Below are 26,059 nucleotides of genomic sequence, written 5' to 3' on the forward strand. Positions count from 1 at the left end.
AAGCATAGTATACTTATCTACTGTCACTGATAGAAACACATTGGATGTTAATTGCTCCGCAAACATTAACGTTACGTCCCCAGTGCAATGTATTTTTTTTCCAAACGCATCACATTTCAAACATACTGTATTTCATATATAAGTAGATCTATTACCCAGACTCATAAATCATCCCTGTATTACATGACCTTGACATAGTGCCAGCAATGTGGAACAGAACATAACATTAGTTTAAAATAGATCAGCCATAGATTTAATGTAGTTAGTTAATAATATGCACTATATAAGTGTAGCCAAATGGCTTTTGGGCTAATCTGTACTTACTATTGTTTCATACAATACTGTAATGTTTCAATCCCTCATGTAACAAAGGAAGGAATGCTAGAATAACAGTAATTAAGTCTATTGACCTTGAGCGGCGACTTACACATTGAGTGTCAAATTGTGCTGCCCATGACAACAGCAAAACAGGACTAGGCTCACCCTTAATCTGACAGCTATGGAATGTGAGGAGGTAGACTCGGTGCTGAGCACAGACACTGTACCTTGCTTCCTTTGAGCTGCACTTGCACAGCAATTATAGCAATGTCTGAGCAAATGGAAATTGCATGGAAACTGCTTGATCTTCATGACTCCATCTCGCTTTCCAAATCTGAGAGACAAGTCAGAAGAACAGGGGGGCTGAAGCAATGGCAGCTGGAAAGATGTCCACATCTAAACTCATCAGTGACTCACTCTCTGGAAAACAAAAAGACCTTACTGTACGAGGCTGCCTGGAAAGGGGATGTAGATCAAGTGAATACTTTACTCAACTATGGAATATCTGTAAACTGCCAGTAAGTTTATTGAGATATATATACATATAAAGCATATAGAAGGTGAAGATGGTGCTGATACCAGCAGTACCTAAATAACTAATATTGTACCAGTAGATCCGGCTTAAGTGAGTAATATGGTCTTAAGTGGAAGTGGTGCAAGTCATTTTATTAAAATGCTGTCAGTCATTTGTGATTATAAGAAGCTGTTGTAATTGAATATATGTATGTGTTCCCATAATAAGAACATTTAGGTGCAGTTAACTCACTTGCATTACAGCATTTTTTATTCCTGCTTTTTCCTTAAGGCAATGTTCACACAACGTAAGTGGCATATTAATCACAGTCGTTGTTGCCGATTTGCAACAACGGCCGTGATTAATATGCCACTTACTTTGGGCTGCCGTCTATGGAATCGCAGCCGGACTGTATAAACATAGTATACGCTCTGGCCAGGATCGCTAGCACCGCCGCAAGAAACTGATATGTGAGTTTTCTGCGACCACTATTATCTGAATAGCGGCCACAGAGAACCTGTCAGCGCACACAATGGAGCGTGCGGCTCCGGCCACATGCTCCTTTGTGTGAAGCGGCGAATTGGCATACGGGCGCACACGGATGTGCCTGCATCCCAGTTCAGAAGAAATAAAGATCTTCTGGCTGGTACTGCAGTATCGGTCAGGATGATCTTCTCAAAAACAGGCCGTTCTGTGATCTGGCCAGGTCACAGAACGGCCGGTGATTTACAGAATATGAACATGGCCCAAAATGGTATAAACAATAACTTCTTCATAGGTCTTTTATCAGTACAGTCCATCATAGAAGCAATTCTCTCACAGGCTTATTATCAGCCTCTCTCTTTTCTTTTTAAAAAGAATAGTGAAGAAATCAGGTGATACCTTTTACGGTACCTTTTACCTAAACTAATTTTTTCCTTAAGGAAATTCTAGGCCGATTTATGACCACATTAAAAGTGACCTTTGATCTGGTCATAAACCAGCTTATTAACTTTATCAAGAGAGACAAGAGAGCCTGATGAGACATCCAGCACTGCTTCTTTGAAAGATTTTACAGAGAAAGTGTTGTTCTACACAAAGCTTCCTTTTGACCTCCTCTTTCATGTTTTTGTTTTTTTTTGCCTGAAAATATACCTTCACAGTTTTTTCATTGTCCTACGATTCATTGATGAACTGATTATTTTGGTATACTTTTGTTTTAAAACCAACAGAGGTCTATGGGTGAAATAATGCCACAGTTAGAGCATGCTGTGGTCTGGAAAAACACCCTACTGACTCCCAGCTAGCATTTGGTTGCTGCATTTTTCAGGAAAAAAAAATTGCCGGTGTGGTCCGTGGCGTTTTTGTGTGAATCCACCTGAAGCAAGTATAAAAAATGTATTTCAAAGGTGCTCATAGCCTCTAAAGCTAGGTAGGTATAGCATTTAATGTGTTGCCAATCGCATGTCACAACATATCTATTTGGCAGTGAACTTGTGGCTGGTAAACCTTGTTATAAACTTGCCTCAACTACATTGAAAAGCACAGTCAACTAATTTTTTTCAAGATTTATACACTTAAGGGCTATGTTCACACTGCGTATGTTTCCGGCCGTAGTGCGAACGGCAAATATACGCACGTAGTTTTGAGGTTGATGCGTTCGCTTGAAAGTATATACTCCCGCACAATGCACACTACGTATAAGCTTACGGCCGGATCGTATACGGTGCCGTGAAAAATGAACAAGACCATTGTTTGAGGACGGAAATGTTGAAACTCACGGCTGTGGATTTCCATGCGGTCCTGTACAAAGTACTTATTTCAGCCAAATTGAACTTGATTTTTCGATCCAAAAGGTTCTGTGTGGTTTACGGGGCTGGGTGAAGATTTCCAAGTAAATGACCTGTTTCAGATCGCTTCGAAACAAGCTAGGGAAGCATAACTGTACTACGGGCGTATGTTCGCGGTTCGTATGCATCCGGCCGCATGTCGATTTTTCCCACACCCGTAGTTTCAGCCGCACATGTACGGCGGCGTACGAAATGCGGCCGGACTCATACGCAGTGTGAACATAGCCATGAACTGTATAGGTATGCAGTTGAATAGATTTTGCATGTATGTTGTAAAAAGGAAATAGGGGCTTTGTGCCTATTTTTAGGTGAATAATTGGATTTTTCACCCATTTTTGGTCTAAATTCTATTCTTGAACCAGTAACAGGTAAATATTTTTTAGATTTTTTTAACTTTTTAACTTTTTTTTTTAATCTGCCTGTTTTGAGCATTTACCCAAAAGTTTGCATTAACGCCCAATTTATCATTTGTGACTTTTTAAAAAGTCGCACAAACAGGTGCAGGCTTACGTCGGGTAAGGGCCAGCATTTTTGTGAGCCTTTTTACATAGATACATTCACTTTAACAGTACTATATTTTAATAAATCTGTCTCAACATATTAGAACTAAATACACACCAATCCTCATTAGAATAGTTACACAAATTAGACTCCTTAGTAAATGTCCCCCATAGTCTCTATAAGATATAGTAAGGGGCATATTGAAAAGTACTCTTTTTACATGTAGTCAAATCTTCCATTAACTAGCCTTTCACCCAACCCGAACATTTCACTCCAGCAGATCACATCAGGTGAAGATCAATGTGAAAACAAAGTCTACAATGTGTTTTGACATTAGCCAATTCTGAATTGCTAATGTAAGTTTATTTGTTCTATAATGACATTAGAACATCCCATTAAGTTATAGCTATGTAATACACATAATATGTGGCTCAGGTTACTAAATACCCAGCTGAATAGCTGTCACAGACCAGTGCTTTCACTGTTGCCATTACGTGCCTCTTTATAAAAGTGAATTGAGTACTGAACAATGTTTCCAGGTTTATATGTCTTTGTGAACTGAAACTTGCAATTTCAACACAGTAAACAAACACCAAAGTAACTTATTTAATACATCATGACTTCTTTGTATCTGTTGCCTTCTTATAACTCAGTCAACACAAATTTGTTTGGATTAATATAATACACTGTAATCACTACTACAAAAACTACAACGTCCTTACTTTGTAAAGAAAATGCACATACAATGGAACACGACGGGCAAGTTTACAAAGCAAACAACATTATAAAGGCTATTTGATTATTGAGAATTTAAAAAGTACAATAAAAATATGTTTATTTAACCCTGTAGTGATTTTGACCTCAAGGCCCATTTTTCAAATATGACCTGTCTCACTTTATGTGGTAATAGCTTTGGGATGCTTTAACTCCTTGCCTGTAAGGGAGTGGTAGGAGACGTACCTGTCACTAACTGATCGGGACCCCCACAGTGTGAATAGTTACCAACGTCCTGGCAGATCAGCAATCTTGTCATAGAGAGGCTTTGAGGCAAGAGAATACTGATTAGTGCTATGCATTGGCATTGCATTAATCAGTATATGCAATCTAAGGCTACGTTCACACTACGTATATTTCAGTCAGTATATGTATATTTCAGTCAGTATTGTGGTCCTCATATTGCAAACAAAACCCGGAGTGGATTGAAAACAAAGAAAGGCTCTGTTCAAACCTTGTTGAAATTGAGTGGATGGCCGCCATTTAATGGCAAATATTTACTGTTATTTTAAAACAATGGCTGTTGTATTGAAGTAATGGCAGTTATTTACTGTTATATGGCGGCCATCCACTCAATTTCAACATTGTGTGAACATAGCCTTTCTGTGTTTTCAATCTACTCCTGGTTGAGGTTGCAAAATACTGACCAAATACTGACTGAAATATACTGTGTGTGAACCCAGCCTAATGATTGCATATATACGTCCCCTAGGGAAACTGAGAAGGTGTAAAAAAATATATATATTTTTGACATTTAAGCCCCCCCCCATAATCCAATCTATTAAAATATAACAATATTGTTCCCACACAGTGAACAGCGTAAACGGAAAAAAAAATATATAATTTTTTTTTTAAATATAGTAATAAAAAAATGTAGATAATGGTGCAAAAAATAAGACCCGAACCAGCCCTGTGGGTGGAAAAATAAAAGCGCTATGGCTCTTAGAAGGCAAAGAGGAACATTGCTTCAGTGTGACCTGGACCATTTAAATGGTTCACAAAAATTCAAGCAAAGTGGAAGTAAAATTCTAAAAAATATATTTTTTAAAATTTTCAATTATACTTTTTTTTCCCTTTGACACAGGTATTAACAGAGTAATTCAACTACATGTGTATTACCCTGAATCCATAGTTTTTAGAAATCTTTCATGTGTGGCCCTAGTATAGTCCTTGCCTTGCACAGTAGCCTTTTTTTTATTAGGGTGTTTTTCATCCATAGTTTTTAGAAATCTTTTATGTGTGGCCCTAGTATAGTCCTTGCCTTGCACAGTAGCCTTTTTTTATTAGGGTGTTTTTCATCCACAGTTTTTAGAAATCTTTCATGTGTGGCCCTAGTATAGTCCTTGCCTTGCACAGTAGCCTTTTTTTATTAGGGTGTTTTTCATGCACCATTTTGGGCTTGCGAAAGAATTGACATGCCAAAACATAACAAATCCCCCCAAAAAGACGCCATTTTGAGGGGCTCAGAAGAGAACGATGTTTCAAATATTTAGTATAGGTTTTGTTTGAACAGTTTTTGGGGACATGCGCGCCCTATGGGATTAGTACAAAGGAAACCCCCAGAAATTACCCTATTTTGGAAACTGGACCTCTTAAAGACTTCTATGTAATGAGCATTTAGATCAGACAGGTTTTTAGGTAAAGTCTTTAGCATTACGCCATTGAATTTAAATTTACAATAAATTTACAATTTTGGCTCAAGTTTTATCACTTTCACAAGGAACACAGGGGTATAAAAACTAAAATGTTACCCATTTTCTCCTGAGTACAGCAGTACCCCATATGTGACCATATACTGCTGTTTGGGCACACACAGCTGAGAAGAGGAGGAGCTTCTTTTTAGTGCAGATTTTGCTGTAATAGTTATAGGGTGCCATGTGCCTTTGCAGTGCCTCCCATGGTACTAGTACAGTGGAAGCCCCAAGAAGTGATCCATTTTTTAAACTAAACCCCTCATAAAAGTTATCTAGGAATAGACAGGGCATTTAGACCCCACGTGTATGATTAAAGTTTGAGGTGCCATTTCTGAGCCAATAGATTTGATGACACTGTACACTGGGTTCACCGTGACGTACAGGTACGTCAGAATGCCTTAAGGGTTTAGGATTGCCCATAAATGTAGCATAAATGGGGTTTCTTGTGAAATCATAGACACTGTGACACGGGGGAATTATGATGTCACAATCTGGCATTCTGATATCATGTTGGGACATTGTGATGACACAACGGGACCTTGTGATGTCATAATGGGCGATTGACACAAGCCCATAAAGAAAAAATAGATGCGGAAATCATCATGCAAAAATATCAATTTATTAATTCATAATTGGCAGAGAAGATAAATAGGTTAAGACTGTTTCCTCTGGCCTTCAACACATGTTGATGAATGGGAGCCAGGATCAAAGTGGATGTGGACTGATGCCCTTGGGGGACTATATCTGAATGTCCGAAACTAACTCAATGTCTTTTTATAATAATTGCATTATTGTATGTGTCTTTTGCCTGATGTCTAACATTTCTTTTGCAGTGTCCTAATATCCCAGGGAACCCTCAACATTCATTCATGCACTGCATGGTCATTGCTTGTGATAATTTTTCTAACAATGTAACATTTTTTTCCTTAAGTTTGTGTGCCCCAACCCCGTAGTGACAAGGGCTGTCTTAAAGCGATTCTGTACCCACAATCTGCCCCCCCCCCCAAATCGCTTGTACCTTCGGATAGCTGCTTGTAATCCAAGATCTGTCCTGGGGTCCGTTTGGCAGGTGATGCAGTAATTGTCCTAAAAAACAACTTTTAAACTTTCAGCCCTGGGTCAAACTGGAGTGGCCTTAAGTGTCTGTGCCCTAACTTTGCACCACCCTCCTCCTCATTAGGAATGCCACTGGAAGGATTTTTCCTATTCCTCTGCAGTAAAAACTGCACAGGTGCCTTAACGATCCAGCCCATGTGCAGAATTCACACAGCTGATGAATAGGAGACAATCTGTCTGGAGCATTCCTAATGATGAGGAGGGCGGGGAGGAGGGACAGAGAGGTTGTGCCTAATGCATACACAATCCAGGCCACTCCCGTAGGGCACGGGCTGCAAGTTTAAAAGTTGTGTTTTTTTGGACAATAACTGCATCACCTGCCGAACGGACCCCAGGACAGATCTTGGATTAAAAGCAGCTATCTGAAGGTACAAGTGGTTTGAGGGGGTCAGATTGTGGGTACAGAGTCACTTTAACAGCACTATGGGTCCCTGGGCAAAGCTGTGAACTGAGCCCCCTCCATGCTGACCAAACGCTCCCAACCTTGCGACCCCTCCTATCTCCAGGCTATACTCTCTGACTGCTTTTGAGGCCCCACCAGATGTACAGAGTAAGTGCAGGGTGTTGGGGGAGACAGCAATAGGCAGTCCATGGTACTCTTTTAACCAGAGAGATTGACATTGACAGAGGAGCAAATGTATTATTGCTCCTTTGTCTGTCAGAGTCAGTGTTTTACAATCAGTTCAGAACACAGAGGTGCCTCCAGGCAGTCGCTTACCCGGCACAATGGTAGAGAGGGCTCTGCTAGTGATATCACTAGCAATTTTAGGTTTAACTAACATTTCGTTTTAGGGGGATAGCTCGCAGAACAATCATAACCAATCTTGCAGCAAATACTGAATTGTCTCTCCCTGTATCTCCTGTGCAGATTATAAATTAAAGAAGAGACATCTACTCTCTTTCTTGATGGACTTGTGACATTTAAATTGTACTTTTTCTGCATTTTTGCTGAGCACTACTGCCAAAAACTGGATGATATATCCCCTAGACAAAAAAATCAATAGAGGCTGCTGGGTCTTAGCGTTTCATACTGCATGTGGCTGGACTGTTTTGTAAAGGTGTAAAAGTGTGACGGTAGTGCCAGTGAATCTTCTGACCTATAGTGTATCATGGGAGATTGTGATGTCACAATAAGAATTGTTGCAGAAGCAAAAACAAGAGAAGTAAAGAAGTCTGTTGCACCGATATACCGATATCTTTTTTTATGAAATACAGAAAAAAGCACTAAATTTGATGGATGGTAAGCAGTTGCTGAGGGGGTGGCAACAGCAATTGTGGATGAATCCCGTTTCCTCTGGCCAGATGTTGTGGCTGGCCCCCTCAGTTACCGCGCACTTCACCAGTTTATTACTAGCTATGGCATCAGGTCTCAGAACTAGGACCCGATGCCCCATGGCACATGTGTGCCTAGCATCTTTATTTTTCAGCTCCGCATGAGTGCTGTACACAAATTTCTCCTTATGATGCAGCCAAATGCAGAAACGCATAGGTGGAATTTGTCCCACTCCTATCCCGCAACACTAAAATTTAATAGAATAAATCTTATGTTGTGTTCTTTCAGCTTTAAATGATGAGAAGTACAGAATCACAACAAGCCCTCCTCACTTCAACCAGTTTTTTCATTGTATTCACCTGTACACAGGTGATGAATATAATGTAGTGATGCATGTAGTGCATAAGCCTGCATGTATCCTAGCAAAATACTCATGCAAACCCTTGGGCAAAGAATTAATTACAGAGGAGAACACAACAGACACATCCACATAATTACTGAGAGAACGCTGTGCAATCCGATCACTCCGAGGAGAACAGGAAGAGCGCAAGCAAAACAACATCACATAACTTCTTTCTAGCTAATACTGAATAGATCATTCAATTCAGAGCACATACATCTCCCCGAGAGACAAACATAGGAGTCAGCACGGAATAGTTGACTAGGCAACCAAAGTATTCCATTTTATTTTGCAAAACCTGTTGCCAGGGTATATTAAAAAACAAGGCTTAAATTATTAGATGTAAAACACAAGTGGCTTCTATTAAAAATAACAGACAAAAAGTATAGTGTTGTTTCTAAAATTATTAATGGAAAAGCTATATGCTATAAGAAGGCAATGAGTCATATGTTGTGGTGTAGGAAAACACTGCCATTTCACCTTCCTTTAAGAAATGCTAGGAAAAATTAGTGTTAAATTATATTAGAGGTACTGGAGAGAACTTTATTTTTATTCTCTATCACCATGCGCCTGGGTATTCACTGAATTCAGGCCATACTTTTCTATTTTCATATGGTATACTGTAAACCTGAAACCTCACATTACAATCCTATTTTTAATACTATAAAGCTCATGTTAGGCTGCATTCACACGTTCCGGGAAGTTGTCCGTGCTCACGGATCCGTGCGCACTGACAATTTTACAGCCCATTGCTTTCTATGGGGCTATTCAGATGTTCCGTGATTTCACGGATCCGTGATCCTTTCCGTTAAAAAATAGGACATGTCATTACTCGGAACGGATGCACGGAAAGGATTCCCCATAGAAATCAATGAGATCCGTGTTTTTCACGGATGTACACGGATGTGACATCCGTGTTCATCCGTGAAAAACACGGATGTGATGTAATAAATGTCATTTAAAATGCTGTAAGACAGATCCGTGAAAAAAACGGACACGGATACAAAACGGATGCAAAACGGACTGTTTTGCACGGATCACGGATCCAAAAAATTGTTATACCCTGCAGGATACAGGCAACTGAATGTGTCCAAAGACGGGCTACAAAAATGGTGGAGGGTGTAAGGCATAAAACAAACCAAGACTCAAGGATCTAAATTTGTATAGTCTGGAGGAAAGAGGAGAAAGGGGAGACATGATCGAAACCTTTCAACATGTTAAAGGATAAAATAAGGTTCAGGAGGGAAGTGATTTTAAAAAGCTGAAGTGAAAAACAAGAGGAGACAGTGAGAGGCTAGTTGGGGGGAAAGATCAGAAGCAACGTGAGAAATATTACTTTACTGAAAGAGCAGTAGATGCTTGGAACAAACTTTTACAGTAACCGTAAATCTAGAGCCGCCACTCTTATTACACAAAACGATTATCGTTCGTACTTGGCCAATTACCGGTCGTTCCCGTCATCGTTTCATATGATATCTCATGTTTAAAGACAACGATCAGCCGACATGCACGATGTCAGCTGATCGTTGTCTTTTGGCATGTTTTAAAATCACGATAGTGATGGCCTGCTGGCTGTTGCTCTGTGTAATAGGAGCAGTGGCAGCAGACCGCCAATCTCTTCTTTCTAAAGATCATCCGGGCAGCGCCTCCTGCAGTTCCCTGCTTAATATCGTTCTGTGTAATTGCAAACACAGCGAGCGAGGAATGACCTGACGGGTCGACGCTCACCTCCTCCTCAATATCGGGCTGTGTAATAGGGCCCTAAATGAATGTAAACATGCCTGGAATAAACATACTGTATATCTATTCGAAGGTAATAAGAAAGTAAATGCTAAAAGGGCCGACTAGATGGATTAAGTGGTCTTTTTCTGATAATAACCTTCTAATTGGAGAGTTGTCATGTCTATATATAGTCTATATTATATATGAGTAGATCAAAAGGACTTTGAACTAGTTTCCTAAGAAACTCAGTCAATGAATCTAAAATGTCACTAAAACATCAATAAATCTATTAGATTTTTGTGCCTAGGGTTACAGTGGATCATGTAAGGTCTTTCATTTCTCCTATGATATAACTGCATGCTCTACAATTCTTTAGTCACCATATCAGTATGTGATCAGGTTATCACCATTGTAGTGCTATTACATTTCAGCCTGTTTGGGAAGTTTTGAGCTGTGTTTAGCCTATAGATGTCTTTCGATGACATAATGCTCCTTACCTTGTGTAAATTATTTAGCTTATGCACCTGTGAAACATGTCCCCCAGGGGATACTCGCTCTGTCTTCATGCAGTACATTTAATGTATAGTACTGTGAATGATCATAGTGTTTGATGTCATTTATTTGAATAAGAAGTACTTGTCTGATCTAAGCAACCTCTGATCTAAGAGATGTTACTATAGTGTTCCTTTTCATGGAGACAGTCTTCCTCCTAGTGGAGCATAATCATGGCATGGAAGGAAAACATACTTATAACCTGACTAACAAGTCATGAGAGGTAACGTCCATCTCTAGCTCACAAAAAGATCTCTGTTTTAAAGGGGAAGTCCAGCAAAATAATTTTAAGATATGTTATTGCCCAACAAAAGTTATGAAAATTACTAATAAACACTTATTATGGGAAATGCACCTATAGTGCCTTTTCCCTGCACTTACTACAATATGACCTGTTCAGGTCTCTGGAAAGTTGGTGATGTCACGTCACATAAACTGCTGACTCCTTCTGCACCAGTCTGTCCCACCGCTACAGCAGGTGTCAGCAGTTTATGTGACGTGACATCACCAACTTTACAGAGACCTAAACACGCCATGCTGTAGTAAGTGCAGGGAAAATGCACTAGATGTGTGTTTATCATAAGTGTTTGTAATTTTCATAACTTTTGTTAGGCAATAACATATCTTAAAATTATTTTGCCTGGACTTCCCCTTTGGAGGTAAACTCATAATTTCTTATTGGCATCAAGGCTATATAAAACTATTTATGGTATAGCCTTATCTCGACAACGAAACATACTAAAAGAACTTGAAGGGTTTCTCTCACCTACTTGTTAGCAGGGTCCCTTGAAAAAAAGCTGATCAAAAAGTGTCTCCCTGCTGGGACCCACTGTGATCATGTTTAATTTGTAGGGAAATCTGGCGGTGCATGATCAATTTCCCTGTAGCACCACCTCAGGGGAAATCAAGCATAACACAATGTCTATTCAAATCAATGGATTCTGTATAATGAAGCAGGTGACATGTCCCCTGGAGAGAGAGACGTTCTTTGTAGACATTCTGTTCTCTGGCCAGGACATGATGATCATGAACCTAATAGAGTATATGACAAGGGGTTATCCTAAACTGGTAGTGTTACAGCAAGTAAGCTTTTTTGTTGTGTAATAAAAAGTTCTAAATTTTTTACTTTACTTTCTCAGTTAGTTTTTAAGATTTCTCATTTAACCCCTAGGCGACCAAGGACATACCCAGACGACCCTGGGCATACTTTTACATCCTTTGCTATGAAGCGCACTCCGGAGCGGAGCGCTTCATAGGAGGTTGGGGCTGGCTGCAGTGAGCAGCCCGGCCCTCACCGTTAATTACAGGCTGCAGCGATCGCGCTGCGGTGTGCCATTAACCCCTTAAACGGTGTATCGGTGTATCGGACCGCCGGAGGTCTCTTACCTCCCTCTGTGCGGTCCGATTGGCGATCTGCTGATTGAGTCTGCCACTGGCAGGCTAAATGAGCAGAACGCCTATTACACTGATCAATGCTATGCCTATGGCATAACAGTGATCAGTGCCTGCAATCTAAGTCCCCAGGGGGACTTAAAATGTGTAAAATGTGTTTCTATAAGTACCCCAAAGCCCCTCCCCCAATAAAAGTTAAAATCACCCCCCTTTCCCATTATATAAATAAAACATATATAAAAATAAATAAACATATTATATACCGTAGCGTGCGGAATTGTCCGATCAATTAAAATATAAAAATCGTCATCACGAACGGCGAAAATAAAGAGGGAAAATAGCACCAGAATTACCAATTTTTTCGTTACATTATATGTAAAAAAAAATGTACGAAAAAGTTATTAAAAGGTAAAAAAATATTTTGTTTGCTTTTTTTTAATAAAGTTAAATACCTTTATAAAATAACATTATCAAAGAAAATATATATATTTTATTTTTTTTTTACATTGAATAGCAGTATTCAGGGGCAACACAGCCCCTCCATTGGCACAAATGTCTGTGTTGAGTACTGCAGCCAAATCGGATCCCTGTGCAGTGCTGACGACGAAAAGCTGATGGGCATAGGTGTCAGTACCAGGCCGCTCAGTGACTGATGTTCATAGCAGGGCAATATCGTCTGTAGATTTTTTCAGCAGCATGTGATATATTTTTGTACATCTCATCCCTTTGGCTGCTACTTTACTTCATGCGGATAATGGGCAGCAAATATACTAGGTGTGACACTACCCCCAGTGGGACCTGTGTTGTTGAAGACTCCATCCAAAATGGAAAATATAAATGATTTGTATGAATGATTGTGACAATGGAGGAATATACTGTATATTAATTTCTTATCTTCTATTTGGCAGGGATTACAGAGGATGGTCTCCACTGCACATAGCTTCATGCTGTGGGCATCTAGCCCTTGCAAAATATCTGACACAAAAAGGAGCATCTGCTAATGTCAGGGATTCTTGGAACTATACTCCACTTCACCGTGCTGCATTAAATGGACATGCAGAATTAGCAGAACATCTATTAGAATGTGGTGCATGTCCGGATATCTTGACATCTGCTGGAGAAACAGCAATGCATTTGGCTGCAGAAAATGGACACCTTCCATGTGTTAAAACACTACTAAAATACAAGTCTTCACCCAGCACCAGAGATAACAACACGTGGACTCCACTGCATTGGTGCTCTGTTAATGGCCACATGGATGTGCTGGACTATCTCATGTCTCTTGGGGTCCCGCTAGAAAAGGAAGCCAACACAGGTCTGAAAATGCTTCATCTGGCCGTACTGGCTGGAAGAATACGAGTCACCAACTATATATTAAAAAGAAAAGTCGATGTCAATGTAAAGGACTCCCACGGAACTACAGCCCTGCATATAGCAGCAGAAAATGGTTACAATGAGGTAAGCAAAGGTTTTTCTTGGTTTCAGGACACCCTTTTATTTCAGAAATGAAAGGAAAAATCTAAATACCCAAGAAAGTAATGGGTGAGGCTATTAAAGGCTATGCCTGGAACATGGGCACCATCTTGAAAGATGCCATATCGGATCAATGGAAAGTTTTTCCAATGGTGGTCATGTAGCATAACAAAGAAGACTAGAATTGTCCCAGAAATCGATTCTAACAATCAGATTTGCAATATCTCTTGTCATTAAAGGGGTTGGCCACTTTATAGTAAAATAGGTCAACACTAAGTATTAGAAAGTGTATTCACTGTATATACTGACAGCAGCTCTCTGTGTGCCTCATAGAGCTAAAATCAGACTCCTCTTCACCAGGCTGTGCTGCCCTGCTCTGTTTTCTTTTAGTCCACAAAATGGCCTGCATGGAGGAGCATGTGAACAGGCCCTGTCCACTGTGTTCTCTCTATAGACATATGCAGGCTCAGTGGTGGACACTGGGGGGCGGGGCCTGGTCACATGCTCCTCCATGTCAGCAATCTTATGGACCAAAACACCACAGAGCAGGGCAGCACAGCCTGGAGGAGGGGAGTCTGATTTTAGCTCTATGATGTACACAGGGAGCTGCTGTCAGTATATACAGTGAGTACACTTACTAATACTATAGACTGAGCAATTTTACTATAAAGTGGCCAACCCCTTTAATAGTTATCAACACAGAAAGTTGCTTTGTGTTCAGCACCATGGAAAATACACTGAACATGTCAAATAGCTCTGCTTCACAAGGGACATTTCTGGTTCTTTTTGTGTTGATAACTTTTGAACCAAGGGAGATATTGCAATTTTGATTTGATTGGAAATTGCCATGACTTGCCATGATCCAAGATGCCATCCATGTTCTAGACATAGCCAAAGCTTCCTTACCCATTAGTTACTTGGGTATTTAGATATGTAATTTCCCCATTTGTTTTTGAAATTAAAGGTTGTCCTGAAGCTTTTGATTTATATCTTTATTAGAACATTTAGAGGTGAGTTTACACCATGATGCCTTGTGATGAGGAGCCGCAAGCAGAGGGGCAGAAAGGGAGGAGAAACTTTCTGTGAGGAGAGATAGTCTGCTGTGTAAAGCAATGTTCTGCAGAAGTGCTGGGAGGGGAACTGGCAGGAGTGCTGAGGGAGAGGTGGCAGATTAGGAGGGTTGTGATGAACAGCTGAAGTTAAAAATATGCATTCTGGGAATTGTAGTACCAAGCAACTAATCAACCAGGTAGTAGAAAGAGGACATGGTAGGGGGACAGATTAAACACATAAAACAAATGGATTTTTATGGTTTCAGAACTTGGTCAAGCAGGTAAGTAAAGCTATAAGTTTCCTGCTAATCAAAATATCCCCTTTAAGGAGGCTGAGGATGAATGAATGAATGAATTGACTGCATTACATGAATAAATGTATTGGAACATTTTTAACTTAAGGTAACCACTATCATATGTAAAAAGCATTGGAGGGTAAGTATGTGACCCCTCCAATCACTATGCGAGGGTGCTAATCAGACACCTGACCCATCAGCAGAAGTATATAGCCGTATGGCTGATGTGAAGGAGTTAAAAGTGATACTGTCTTCCTGCTTACTCTATGTGCGGTTCTCTGCACCATTCACAAGCTTAGATGCTGCACAAACCATATATACCTTTATAAAACTTGCTTTATCTTCTTTATGTCCTAAATTCACCTCAGTTTATCGGTGAACAGTGTCACCTAGGCGGTGGCTTAGCGTCTGTGAGCCCCCTCTCCCTGCCTTGGTTCAGTGCTGCTAGCCATACTCCGTCTATGATGAGGCAGAGAAAGACGATTCAACAGATGCTAAGCCCCACTTAGTGACACTGTCCAACAATGATAAAATCAGGAAAACAGGAAAACAGAGGTGACTGGATCATTTTAAGGGTGCCTTCACACGTACCGGATCCGCAGCGTATTTCACGCTGCGAATTTGCAGCGAAGTCCGCTGTGGATCCGGTGCCATTCATCCCTATGAAAGCACATCCCGTTGTGAGTATGTGGGTTAACCCCCGCCGCCAACAGCATACATTACCTGCTCAGTGCCGCAGCTGCATGTGAGGCTCCCGGCTCCCATCGGTCCTGCTCAGCCAATCAGTGCACGGCAGCACTGATTGGATGAGCGGGACCGGAGCCGGGAGCCTCACATTAAGAAGATAAAGGACATAAAGAAGATAAAGCAAGTTTTATAAAGGTAAATATGGTTTGTGCAGCATCTAAGCTTGTGAATGGTGCAGAGATAGATGGAGGGATTTGGACATCAGGTGCTATGCATCTGTTCCAGGTACACAGGTAGGCAGTCTGATCGAACTGTAGGGGCCGGGCAGATTCAGGGGTGGTTTACTTGCAGACACTGAGCACTTGGCACTTTATTATATCCCTTTGTATTGCTGCTACTGATACATGAGTGTTGTCAAGTTGTAAACTTTTACAATATTGGATACTGGTGGATACTGTGGTTCATGAAATTTATATCGTTCCATAGAAAATACCGAATCCATCGAGATCACAATAACAGCCACCTCTGATAATTAATGCATACTGTCATCATAATTTCACTCACTGAAGGAACTTCTCTGCTTTTCCACTTATTTTGCAGTGCCACTTCTAGTAGTCATAAGTATATGAAGAGCCACTGTAAGATCTGCAATTTGCCAAGCCTCTCAATCTAAGCTTAATAGTCATACTTGGTCCCCAGGGAATGTGAATCTGGGTTATCTGTTTCAAAAACAAATGAATTTGAGACCTAAGGGAGGAAACTTTTGGCATGTCCACCATATACACAGTAAATTGCCTATTTCCCTTTGAATGTAGAGTAAGCTGAAAACACAAAAGGTGCTTCCTGAGTGAATCAGTAAAGATAAGGTGAAAGGAAGGTACGGTGAGTATTGCACTCACCTGACAGGGTTGCACTCAGAGCACAACACCTACAAACGCATATGTACAGGGAATAGCCTCCTCGATGCAGCCACTCCAGCAGACGGGGACGGGGAGCTACCGTCACAGGCTCAGACGGTATAGTGAATGGTGCAGGAAGAAGAAGCTGTGACTTGATAAGGCACACTTCTAAAAGGAGCTTGTCCGGCGCAAGTAGATAGCCGTGGAATCTTAGTATGATGAATTTTCTTTATTGCATAAAGGCAATGCGTTTCAGGGTTACCTTGCCCCTTTGTCAAGCTAAAAATTAACTATGATGCATAGTTAATTTTGGCTGGTGGCAAAATCACAGTTAGCAGATTGTTACCACAAAAACCACATATGTGCCTCTTTGAGGGTACGTTTACACGTACCGGATCCGCAGCGGATTTCTCGCTGCGTATTCGGATCCCTGCCCAGTAAGCCCTATGGGCAGACAAACTTGCAGCAGGATGCACATCCCGCTGCGAGTTTGTCCACAGCCCACCCCGTTAACCCCCCGCTGCCAGAGCCTATACTTCACCTGGTCCTCACTTGCTTTGGGGGTTCTCGGCACATCCCGTTCGGCCAATCAGTGCACTGCCGCAGGGCACTGATTGGCTGAGCGGGACGTGAAGACACCGGGAGCTCCGAAGCAAGCCGGAGCGGGGCCCAGGTTAAGTATACGCTCCGGTGGCGGGGGGGGGGGGGGGTTTAACGGGGCAGGCTGCGGACAAACTCGCATCGGGATGTGAATCCTGCTGCAAGTTTGTCTGCCCATAGAGCTTACTGAGCAGGGATCCACAGCGGATCCGGTACGTGTGAACGTACCCTAATAGGAGCTAGACCAGAAGAAAAAATGTAAACATAAAGGAGTTGTGTCATGAAGAAAACTAGATCTATACTAATGCATTATATTAAATGAAACATATTCCAAATGTACTAGTATTTTTTAAATGTATCTTTTGAAAGCTATAGACTCACTATTCCCCCATGTGCCTGCTTTGTTTGGTTACAGGGATTTGGTTATTACCCTGTTTTTTTGTCTTAAGTGGCACCAGAATTCTTGAACATTTTAAATAGCAAATCTGCGCCAAAGCTCTTAAAGGCTGAGAACATGTAGTAATGTACCTAAACAATGAAGAGCACACTAAGTCAGTCTTTTAGGTAACAGATACATAATGTGTCCCTTTATTGAGCAATGTTCATTCCTGTGGCAACAACAAAAATAATCAATTCATTGAACAGAGACGGTCAAATCATATGCAGCCACTAGGTGGCACTACATTGTCAATAACTTGAAGGCATAATTTGACGTTCCACGCTCTACAAAGGCAAGCAAACAATGTATATACTTACACCTCCTAATATATACTGTAAGGAAGTTCTGTTTACTGGCTTGTTATAAAGACAGGGGTCCTCTGGCTTTTACCACTGTAGAATATGAATTCCAGAAACATCACTGTCCTATGAAACAGACCCTGGATTACAGAATGTGTCACTATACTGTACTATATACAGTCATTACACTGTGTCTTACAACTTATGATTATCCCTTGTGGATATATACATCATCATTGTCTAGAGTGTCCTTTAAAAGTGCATTCCCACATTCAGGTTTGTAGATGAACTGTTTGAAGCTAAAGCCAAGACTGGGTTTTGAGAAAGGAGTGATCTTTGTCTTTCTCAATCAAGATCCTTTCCTGACACCCCGGTTAGGTCATTTGTGTGCTTATTTTGAGGGGTATACTCAACTACCTATCTACAGGATATGCCATATGTGTCCCCTAGATGCGAGTCTCACCTCTAGGACCAGCACTTACTGTATCTTCAGATCCAGGGCTCCTTTGCCCTCTATGGATTGTTCTTGGCCAACAGACCTAGATGGGTATACCCCTTTAATTCCTTCAGTAGGACCTGGTCTATTGGCCAATGGGTGCTATGTCCTATTTCATCAGGTCAGTCTTATGGGCCCACTGCTGACCTGGTATACATGAGCTTACATACATCACTAGATATGTACTTTTATTCAAGGTTAATGTACTAAAAGCTATAGGACCTCTCTGAAAATGTTGCACACAGATATGCAGTAAATCCACAATTCCTATCTTCTTTAATATTTCAGATGGCGGAGTTCCTACTGAGAAAAGGTGCCTCTGTGCATATACATGATGACAACCAGCTCACTCCACTACACCGTGCAGCAGGGCGAGGGCACGCTCACATGGTAAAGCTATTAGTGCAGGAAGGAGCTCATATCAACTGCACCGACTCACTGAACCTAACACCTTTACACCACGCAGCCTATAGGGGGCACAGTTTGGTATGTTCCAGTCTACTTCAACATGAAGCAGACATACATGCCAAAGACTGGATTGGAAAAACAGCATTGCATTTGGCAGTAGAAAGAGGGCATGCCCATGTGGTGAAAACCTTGAAGGAGTGTGGAGCTGATCCTTGTATTAAAACCAAGTGGAATGAATCTGCTACAGACATGGCTGTACAGGGCAGCTACAAGGATATTCTCAATATTCTAAACATGGGGGGAATGAACTTATGCTAAAAAAAAATGTAATATCAAATGTAATCACAGACTATTCAATATATGTTATGTATATATGCTAAGAGTATGTTTTAGTATACCCATCTAACACCATAACAATACCATAGTGTAGTCCTTCCATTGTGGCTGGGCTCTGACTGTATTTACCTTATTGGACATGGCTGGAATAGCAAGGAAAGTCTTTCCCATTGTAGAAAATATATATTTCTGCCATTCATGTTCAGATATAACAGAATCACCATGGATTCAAAGCACGAACCCATCAAATCCACAACTGCATGCAGATAGTTTTCATCCTTATTGGAGTATAAGGTGGAATCCATGAGAAACCTGCACTTTTTTCCCACTCTGATATAATATGGTGGTTGGGTTTGACATTTTTTATATCTGGTCATATTCCTTATTTACACAGTACTGTATTACATAAGGGGTTATGCACACGAGTGCATGAATAATCGTAACGTGCCATGCGGTTATATATGGTAAAGAAATATGTCGGAAACCTAGTCCCGAGCTCTGGAGCTGCTTAGATGGCAGCATCGGAAGGCATCAACACACTGGCAGGTCTCGCTAAGCAATGACAATGACAATAATTGATCCCAAGGCTTATATGTCTAGGACTCTTGCTTTTGCACTTTTTCTGTGGAACACTGCACTTTTTTTGGTAGCACTTGAAAAATTAGACAAAAATTGTTCTAGTACAAATATACACCATTATACACTCCCTCAAAGATCACATAAATGCCAACCTGAAGCACTTAGAACTGTAAATACACATCATTGCATAGGCCCTAACCATCCTGAATCTTACATGAGGAAAATGTTATTTCTGATCAGTTAAAGGGGTATTCTCAAGTAATATACTTAGTCTTGTAAAAATTGTTTCTCTACGATCAACTGGTATCAGAAAGTTATACTGATTTACTACGTTTTAGAAATCTTAAGTCTTCCAGTACTTATCAGCTGCTGTATGTCCTGCAGGAACTGGTGTATTCTTTCCAGTTTGACAAAGTGCTCTCTGCTGCCCCCTCTGTCAGGAACTATTCAGAGCAGGAGAGGTTTATGGACTTCTGAATGATAGGGCCCAAGGGAGACTGGGGGTCCTTGGCGAACAGCATAACTATGTGCTTACCTGGGCATATTAGTTCTGTTCCTATAATGAAAGTCCTTTTGTAGGATTGTGAGAAAGTGATTTCTGTGACTTTGGTAACTTCATATTATAGCTAGAATAAAGATTTTGAACAAACATTTAGAAAAATAAATAAACGTATAGAATACATTGGCATGACCTACATAACCATGACCACGTCTAATATACTTCTACTACTTTTCAGCATTTTACCAGAATAATGCCACAGCACAATACACTGTTATGAAATTGAGGAAACTTACTGCTGCTGGTATATTGTACAGTAGTGCTTCTCAAACTGTGAGGCGCCCCCTAGTTGCTGGTGAGGCCTAGCTGGGGAGCCAGATTTCACAAAAGTAACTATGAGCTGCACCGTCCTTTTGCTGCTTGCAAAAATCTCCATTTTAGCAACATTATTTTATTTTGTACTTGCTATATTAGTAAATAGATCTTGGGAGATAGGTGAAAGGCAGCCCTAGCATTATTTTTAGCTTTTAAATGGACGTTCACCACAGATGGTGAGGCCCAGGCACCCTCTTGGTCAGTCTGGTGAGGCCCGGAGCATTGCCTTGGTCTATTGGGTGAGGCTCCAGTAGAAAAAGTTTGAAAAGCACTGTTGTACAGTATATGGACATTTAGTCATGACTAGAGATGAGTGAACCTGGAGCATGCTCGAGTCCATCCGAACCCCATCGTTCGGCATTTGATTAGTGGTGGCTGCTGAAGTTGGATAAAGCTCTAAGGTTGTCTGGATAACATGGATACAGCCAATGACTATATCCATGTTTTCCACATAGCCTTAGGGCTTTATCCAACTTCAGCAGCCACCGCTAATCCAATGCCGAAAGTTCGGGTTCGGATCGACTCGAGCATGCTCGAGGTTCACTCATCTCTAATCATGACAGTAAAATGTGTGTGGGCTCAACAGGGACCCTAATAGTGTGCCCACCTATCTACACTGTATAATGTAAAATAAATACATCTGCTCACCTGTAAAAGGCTGCTTCTATTATTTAGTTTTCTTCTGTTATTAGCCAATACTCCACTGGCCATTCTGGGAAGGAAGGGTATACAAAGGAGTTCTTACTGTCTGTGCACAGAGGATGTGCTATAGACAGGAATGCTGAGCTCCCAACATCATCATTCATTGATTCAGTAATCCCTGAACACATGAATGCCCCCTCAGGGCCCTAGCACACTGAGGAAATAACGCCGATAAGCTCCAGCAGATTCCGTTTCTCGTCCCGCCCCGGGTAACATTCTGCCGGTCCCATAGGCTCCATTCTATGGAGCTCTCCACTGCGGTATCCCACCTGCCTCAGTGTCAAAGAGTGTGTCTATAGGAGGGCCCGCACGCCCTCTCTCTGCTCCATGTGCACCACATTTGCAGCAACCTTTTGGCACGTCACATATCAAGCATTTAAATTTAGAAAAATAGAAATGTTTACTCCACTTGTCTTTTTTCATTTGGGTGACTGAATGGTTTCTGGATACTTTTTAAAATAAACGTGCAATTATATTGCTAAACGTAACTCACAATGATGTAAGATGACATAATGACATGATTACAACGCACATGGCCTATCATGGGCTACTGTTATTTCTGTACAGACACACACAAATGTACACTAGGGGCGACATGTATTAAGAGGCGGTTTGTGTATTTTCGGCGGAAAGTGCCGATTTGTGTATTATTTTATTCGCAAATGGCCGTTTTGCGAATAAAATATTCGCAAATCGCCACTTTCCGCCGCATACGCCGGGGGGGCAGGGAGGGGGTGGGGGGGGGGGCGGGACGGAGGGGGCAGGCTCAAAGTCCGCACAATTCATCATTTTTTAAACTGAAAGATACGCCAAAAACCTACTCCACCTTTCAGGTGGCGTAGGTTTTAGGCTGTGCGCACCAAAGCGCACGGGATTTATGTCGGACTTAATAAATGTCCCCCTAGGTCTATATACTTGCTTCTTTAAAGCAGTTTTAAAACTAGTTGGTGGGGGAAATATTAAATAGAAAGGATCAGATGTGATTAACCTTTCAAACTTTTGACAATGTTTGCATAGTTTTCAGGTCAAGGAGACACCTGGTACCTTTTTATATATCTGTCTGTGCTTCCAGAACCTAGATAAATGCTTTTATTCTCCTGTACAAACTGTCAGACAGGCTTTCCTAAGCTTTCTTGGCTCCCTGACGTCACGCTGCAGCCAGATTGGCATCAGGATGCCCGGAGCCGCAGAAGCAGGCTGGAGCGCGGATGGGCAAATTATTCACCAGGCAGCAGTGGGTTAGGGGACAAGGCTTCACATACCCACAGCGGATGAAAAATCCACTGTGAGTATGTAAACCCATCCAAAATGATAGGACACAGGATCTCAGCAGATTTCGCTATGGAACTCGCAGTGGGAAATACGCTACGATCTTGCACGTTTTAAAATTGGCCTATGTAGCCCCTTCTCTGTGGTGTACGTCAGCCATATCCCCCTGCTCGCCTAATGGGCAGGTGGGTGGGGACGTGGCAAGGGCGTGATTTACGCCCGCTCACAGGTGTAAATCATGATACAAATCTAGACCTGATTTGTTGAGCAAAGCCTGCACCGGGAACAGGGCTGGCTGGCTTTCTTAAGAGGAGTGCACCTCTTAGTAAATCCGGCCAGGGAAAAGGGATATTACCTGCTCCACGTTACAGCCGGCGGGGGGTTAAGGGGGCGTTCACCTAAATACTCTCAGCGGGATGCCATTCACGCTGCGAGTATGTTATCTGATTGAAAATGACAGGCAGGGGATCCACAGCGGATTTCGCTGCGAATTTGCTGTCAATGCACTGCAGATCCGTAATGTGTGAAACTGGCCTAAGAGGGCCATATTTACCACTAGTCTCCCACCTCTCGTTCAGGTTTGCCAGTGAATCTGGTGTGTTTTTGAGGGGGGGGGGGGGAATATGGTGGAGTTGTTCACCTGTCCAGTCCCAGTATGGCGGTATTGGTCAGCTCTGGTGTGGGGGTGTTATCCTGTCACAGTATGGCAGTATTGGTCAGGTCTGGTATGGCGACAGTCACAGTATGGCGGTATTGGTCAGGTCTGGTATGGCGACAGTCACAGTATGGCGGTATTGGTCAGGTCTGGTATGGCAACAGTCACAGTATGGCGGTATTGGTCAGGTCTGGTGGCGTTATCCAGTCACAGTATGGCGGTATTGGTCAGGTCTGGTGTGGGGGTGTTATCCTGTCACAGTATGCCGGTATTAGTCAGGTCTGGTATGGCAACAGTCACAGTATGGCGGTATTGGTCAGGTCTGGTATGTCGACAGTCACAGTATGGCGGTATTGGTCAGGTCTGGTATGACGGCGTTATCCAGTCACAGTATGGCAGTATTGGTCAGGTCTGGTGTGGGGGTGTTATCCAGTCACAGTATGGCGGTATTGGTCAGGTCTGGTATGGCGACAGTCACAGTATGGTGGTATTGGTCAGGTCTGGTATGGCGGTGTTATCCTGTCACATAATGGCGGTATTGGTCAGGTCTGGTATGGCAGTGTTATCCAGTCACAGTACGGCGGTATTGGTCAGGTCTGGTGTGGCAGTGTTATCCAGTCACAGTATGGCGGTATTGGTCAGGTCTGGCGGTGTTATCCTGTCATATAATGGTGGTATTGGTCAGGTCTGGTGTGGGGGTGTTATCCTGTCACAGTATGGCGGTATTGGTCAGCTCTGGTATGGCGACAGTCACAGTATGGCGGTATTGGTCAGCTCTGGTATGGCGGTGTTATCCAGTCACAGTATGGTGTTATTGGTCAGGTCTGGTATGGCGGTGTTATCCAGTCACAGTATGGCGGTATTGGTCAGGTCTGGTATGGCGGTGTTATCCTGTCACATAATGGCGGTATTGGTCAGGTCTGGTATGGCAGTGTTATCCAGTCACAGTATGGTGGTATTGGTCAGGTCTGGTGTGGGGTGTTATCCAGTCACAGTATGGCGGTATTGGTCAGGTCTGGTGTGGGGTGTTATCCAGTCACAGTATGGCGGTATTGGTCAGGTCTGGTATGGCGGCAGTCACAGTATGGTGGTATTGGTCAGGTCTGGTATGGCGGTGTTATCCTGTCATATAATGGCGGTATTTGTAGGAGGTCTCGTATGGCGGTGTTATCCAGTCACAGTATGGCGGTATTGGTCAGGTATGGTATGAGTGTTATCCAGTCACAGTATGGCGGTATTGGTCAGGTCTGGTATGGCAGTGTTATCCTGTCACATAATGGCGGTATTGGTCAGGTCTGGTGTGGGGGTGTTATCCAGTCACAGTATGGTGGTATTGGTCAGGTCTGGTATGGCAGTGTTATCCAGTCACAGTATGGTGGTATTGGTCAGGTCTGGTATGGTGACAGTCAACAGTATGGTGGTATTGATCAGGCCTGGTATGGCAGTGTTATCCTGTCACATAATGGTGGTATTGATCAGGTCTGGTATGGCAGTGTTATCCTGTCACATAATGGCGGTATTGGTCAGGTCTGGTGTGAGGGTGTTACATGTAACGCCTGGAGCTATTACCTGCCAATCTACCAATTCTGCTGTGAGAATTCCCTCAGACAATATGGGAAGAAAGGATATGCAAAGTAGCTCTCACACCTCTTAAAGAGGACCTGTCACCCCCCACCCCCAGATAGATCCCCTTATACTTACCTCATGTCGCCGAGTCCCGGGACGGAGATATCCCGGTGAGAGGCCGGCGCGCGCGCTGTGGAGATGAGTCCAGCGTCCATAGAGAATGAATGGAGCCGGACTCATCTCTGCTGCGCGCGCACGGCTCCATATATATATATATATATATATATATATATATATATATACAGTGGTGCCTTGGTTTATGAGCATAATTCGTTCCGGGACCGTGCTTGTAATCCAAATCCACTCTTATACCAAAGCAAATTTTCCCATAAGAAATCATTGAAATGTAGACAATTGGCTCCACACCCCAAAAATCATTTTATAATCATTATAGCAGCAGTGTGTACAGCTGAGTGTGAGTGCAAGCACATTATAGCAGCAGTGTGTATAGCTGAGTGTCAGTGCAAGCACATTATAGCAGGAATGGAGAGGATGGGAAACACAAGGACTGATAGAGACTGCAGGGAGCATGAAGGAATGAGCAGGGCAGATGTGAACACAGTATAGCAGCACTCTCTGTCTGGAGAGAGAGGGGTTAAAGCTATAAAGAGATTACCTCCACAGTCCTGTCCCCTGATGCAAGCCCCAGCCTAAAGTGGATCTGCTATAAATTGGAAGGTGAGGGAGACTTCCTGGGTCAGTGTACTGTGCTGTAGACCCTGCTATGCAGACCATGCTCCTCCCCCACTCACGCTCCCACCCAATACCAGGAGCTCTTAAACCAAAGCAATGCTCTTAAACCAAGTCACAATTTTGAAAATCTGTGAGCTCTTCTTGCAAAACGCTCTTAAACCAAGTTACTCTTAAACCAAGGTACCACTGTGTATATATATATATATATATATATATATATATATATACATACATACATACAGCAGGATCGTCCTGCTGCCCGTTCACACACTATGTGCCAGTCACCTGACCTCAGGGGGTGTCTGTACCGGGCAGACTGCTACTACTGTGACGGAGCCTCCCACACAGGACTGAGGCAGGACATACATGTCAGAGGATCAGAACCCCACCACAGTCACTCGCTCCTCTCCATAGAGGTGACGCTGACACACACTGGCAGATACTGGAGGGATGCGTGCTCGTGTAACGCTTCTGGACACAACACATGCGCTCAGTGATCGGGAACAAGAACATCGTGACCACCTAACGGGAGTCACGCCGGGAGGGAGAGGGTTAACCCTGGAGACAGTCACGCGCCCAGCTCCTCCAATC

The 26,059-nt window shown here is 42.4% G+C and overlaps 1 protein-coding gene and 1 long non-coding RNA gene across 3 annotated transcripts; one reads left to right on the forward strand and one right to left on the reverse strand.

Annotated features, from left to right (window-relative positions):
- The first annotated feature begins 534 nt into the window (after nucleotides 1-534).
- Nucleotides 535-20,853, forward strand: LOC138794913 (ankyrin repeat domain-containing protein 65-like). Its single transcript, XM_069973856.1, has 3 exons — nucleotides 535-836; nucleotides 12,994-13,543; nucleotides 18,615-20,853. Exons 1-3 carry the CDS (start codon nucleotides 586-588, stop codon nucleotides 19,050-19,052), a joined length of 1,239 nt encoding a protein of 412 aa, XP_069829957.1. The 5' UTR covers nucleotides 535-585; the 3' UTR covers nucleotides 19,053-20,853.
- LOC138794914 (uncharacterized) lies at nucleotides 17,651-25,902 on the reverse strand. 2 transcript variants are annotated; one of them, XR_011363525.1, is made up of 3 exons: nucleotides 25,835-25,902; nucleotides 20,185-20,275; nucleotides 17,651-17,956 (listed from the first exon to the last, which is right to left on the reverse strand). It is a non-coding gene; the product is annotated as an uncharacterized lncRNA (long non-coding RNA). The 2 variants fall into 2 exon arrangements; XR_011363524.1 differs by lacking the exon at nucleotides 25,835-25,902 and adding an exon at nucleotides 21,172-21,315.
- Nucleotides 25,903-26,059: the final 157 nt, after the last annotated feature.

Source organism: Dendropsophus ebraccatus, chromosome 6, assembly GCF_027789765.1.
Source record: "Dendropsophus ebraccatus isolate aDenEbr1 chromosome 6, aDenEbr1.pat, whole genome shotgun sequence".
Taxonomy (NCBI): Eukaryota; Metazoa; Chordata; class Amphibia; order Anura; family Hylidae; genus Dendropsophus; species Dendropsophus ebraccatus.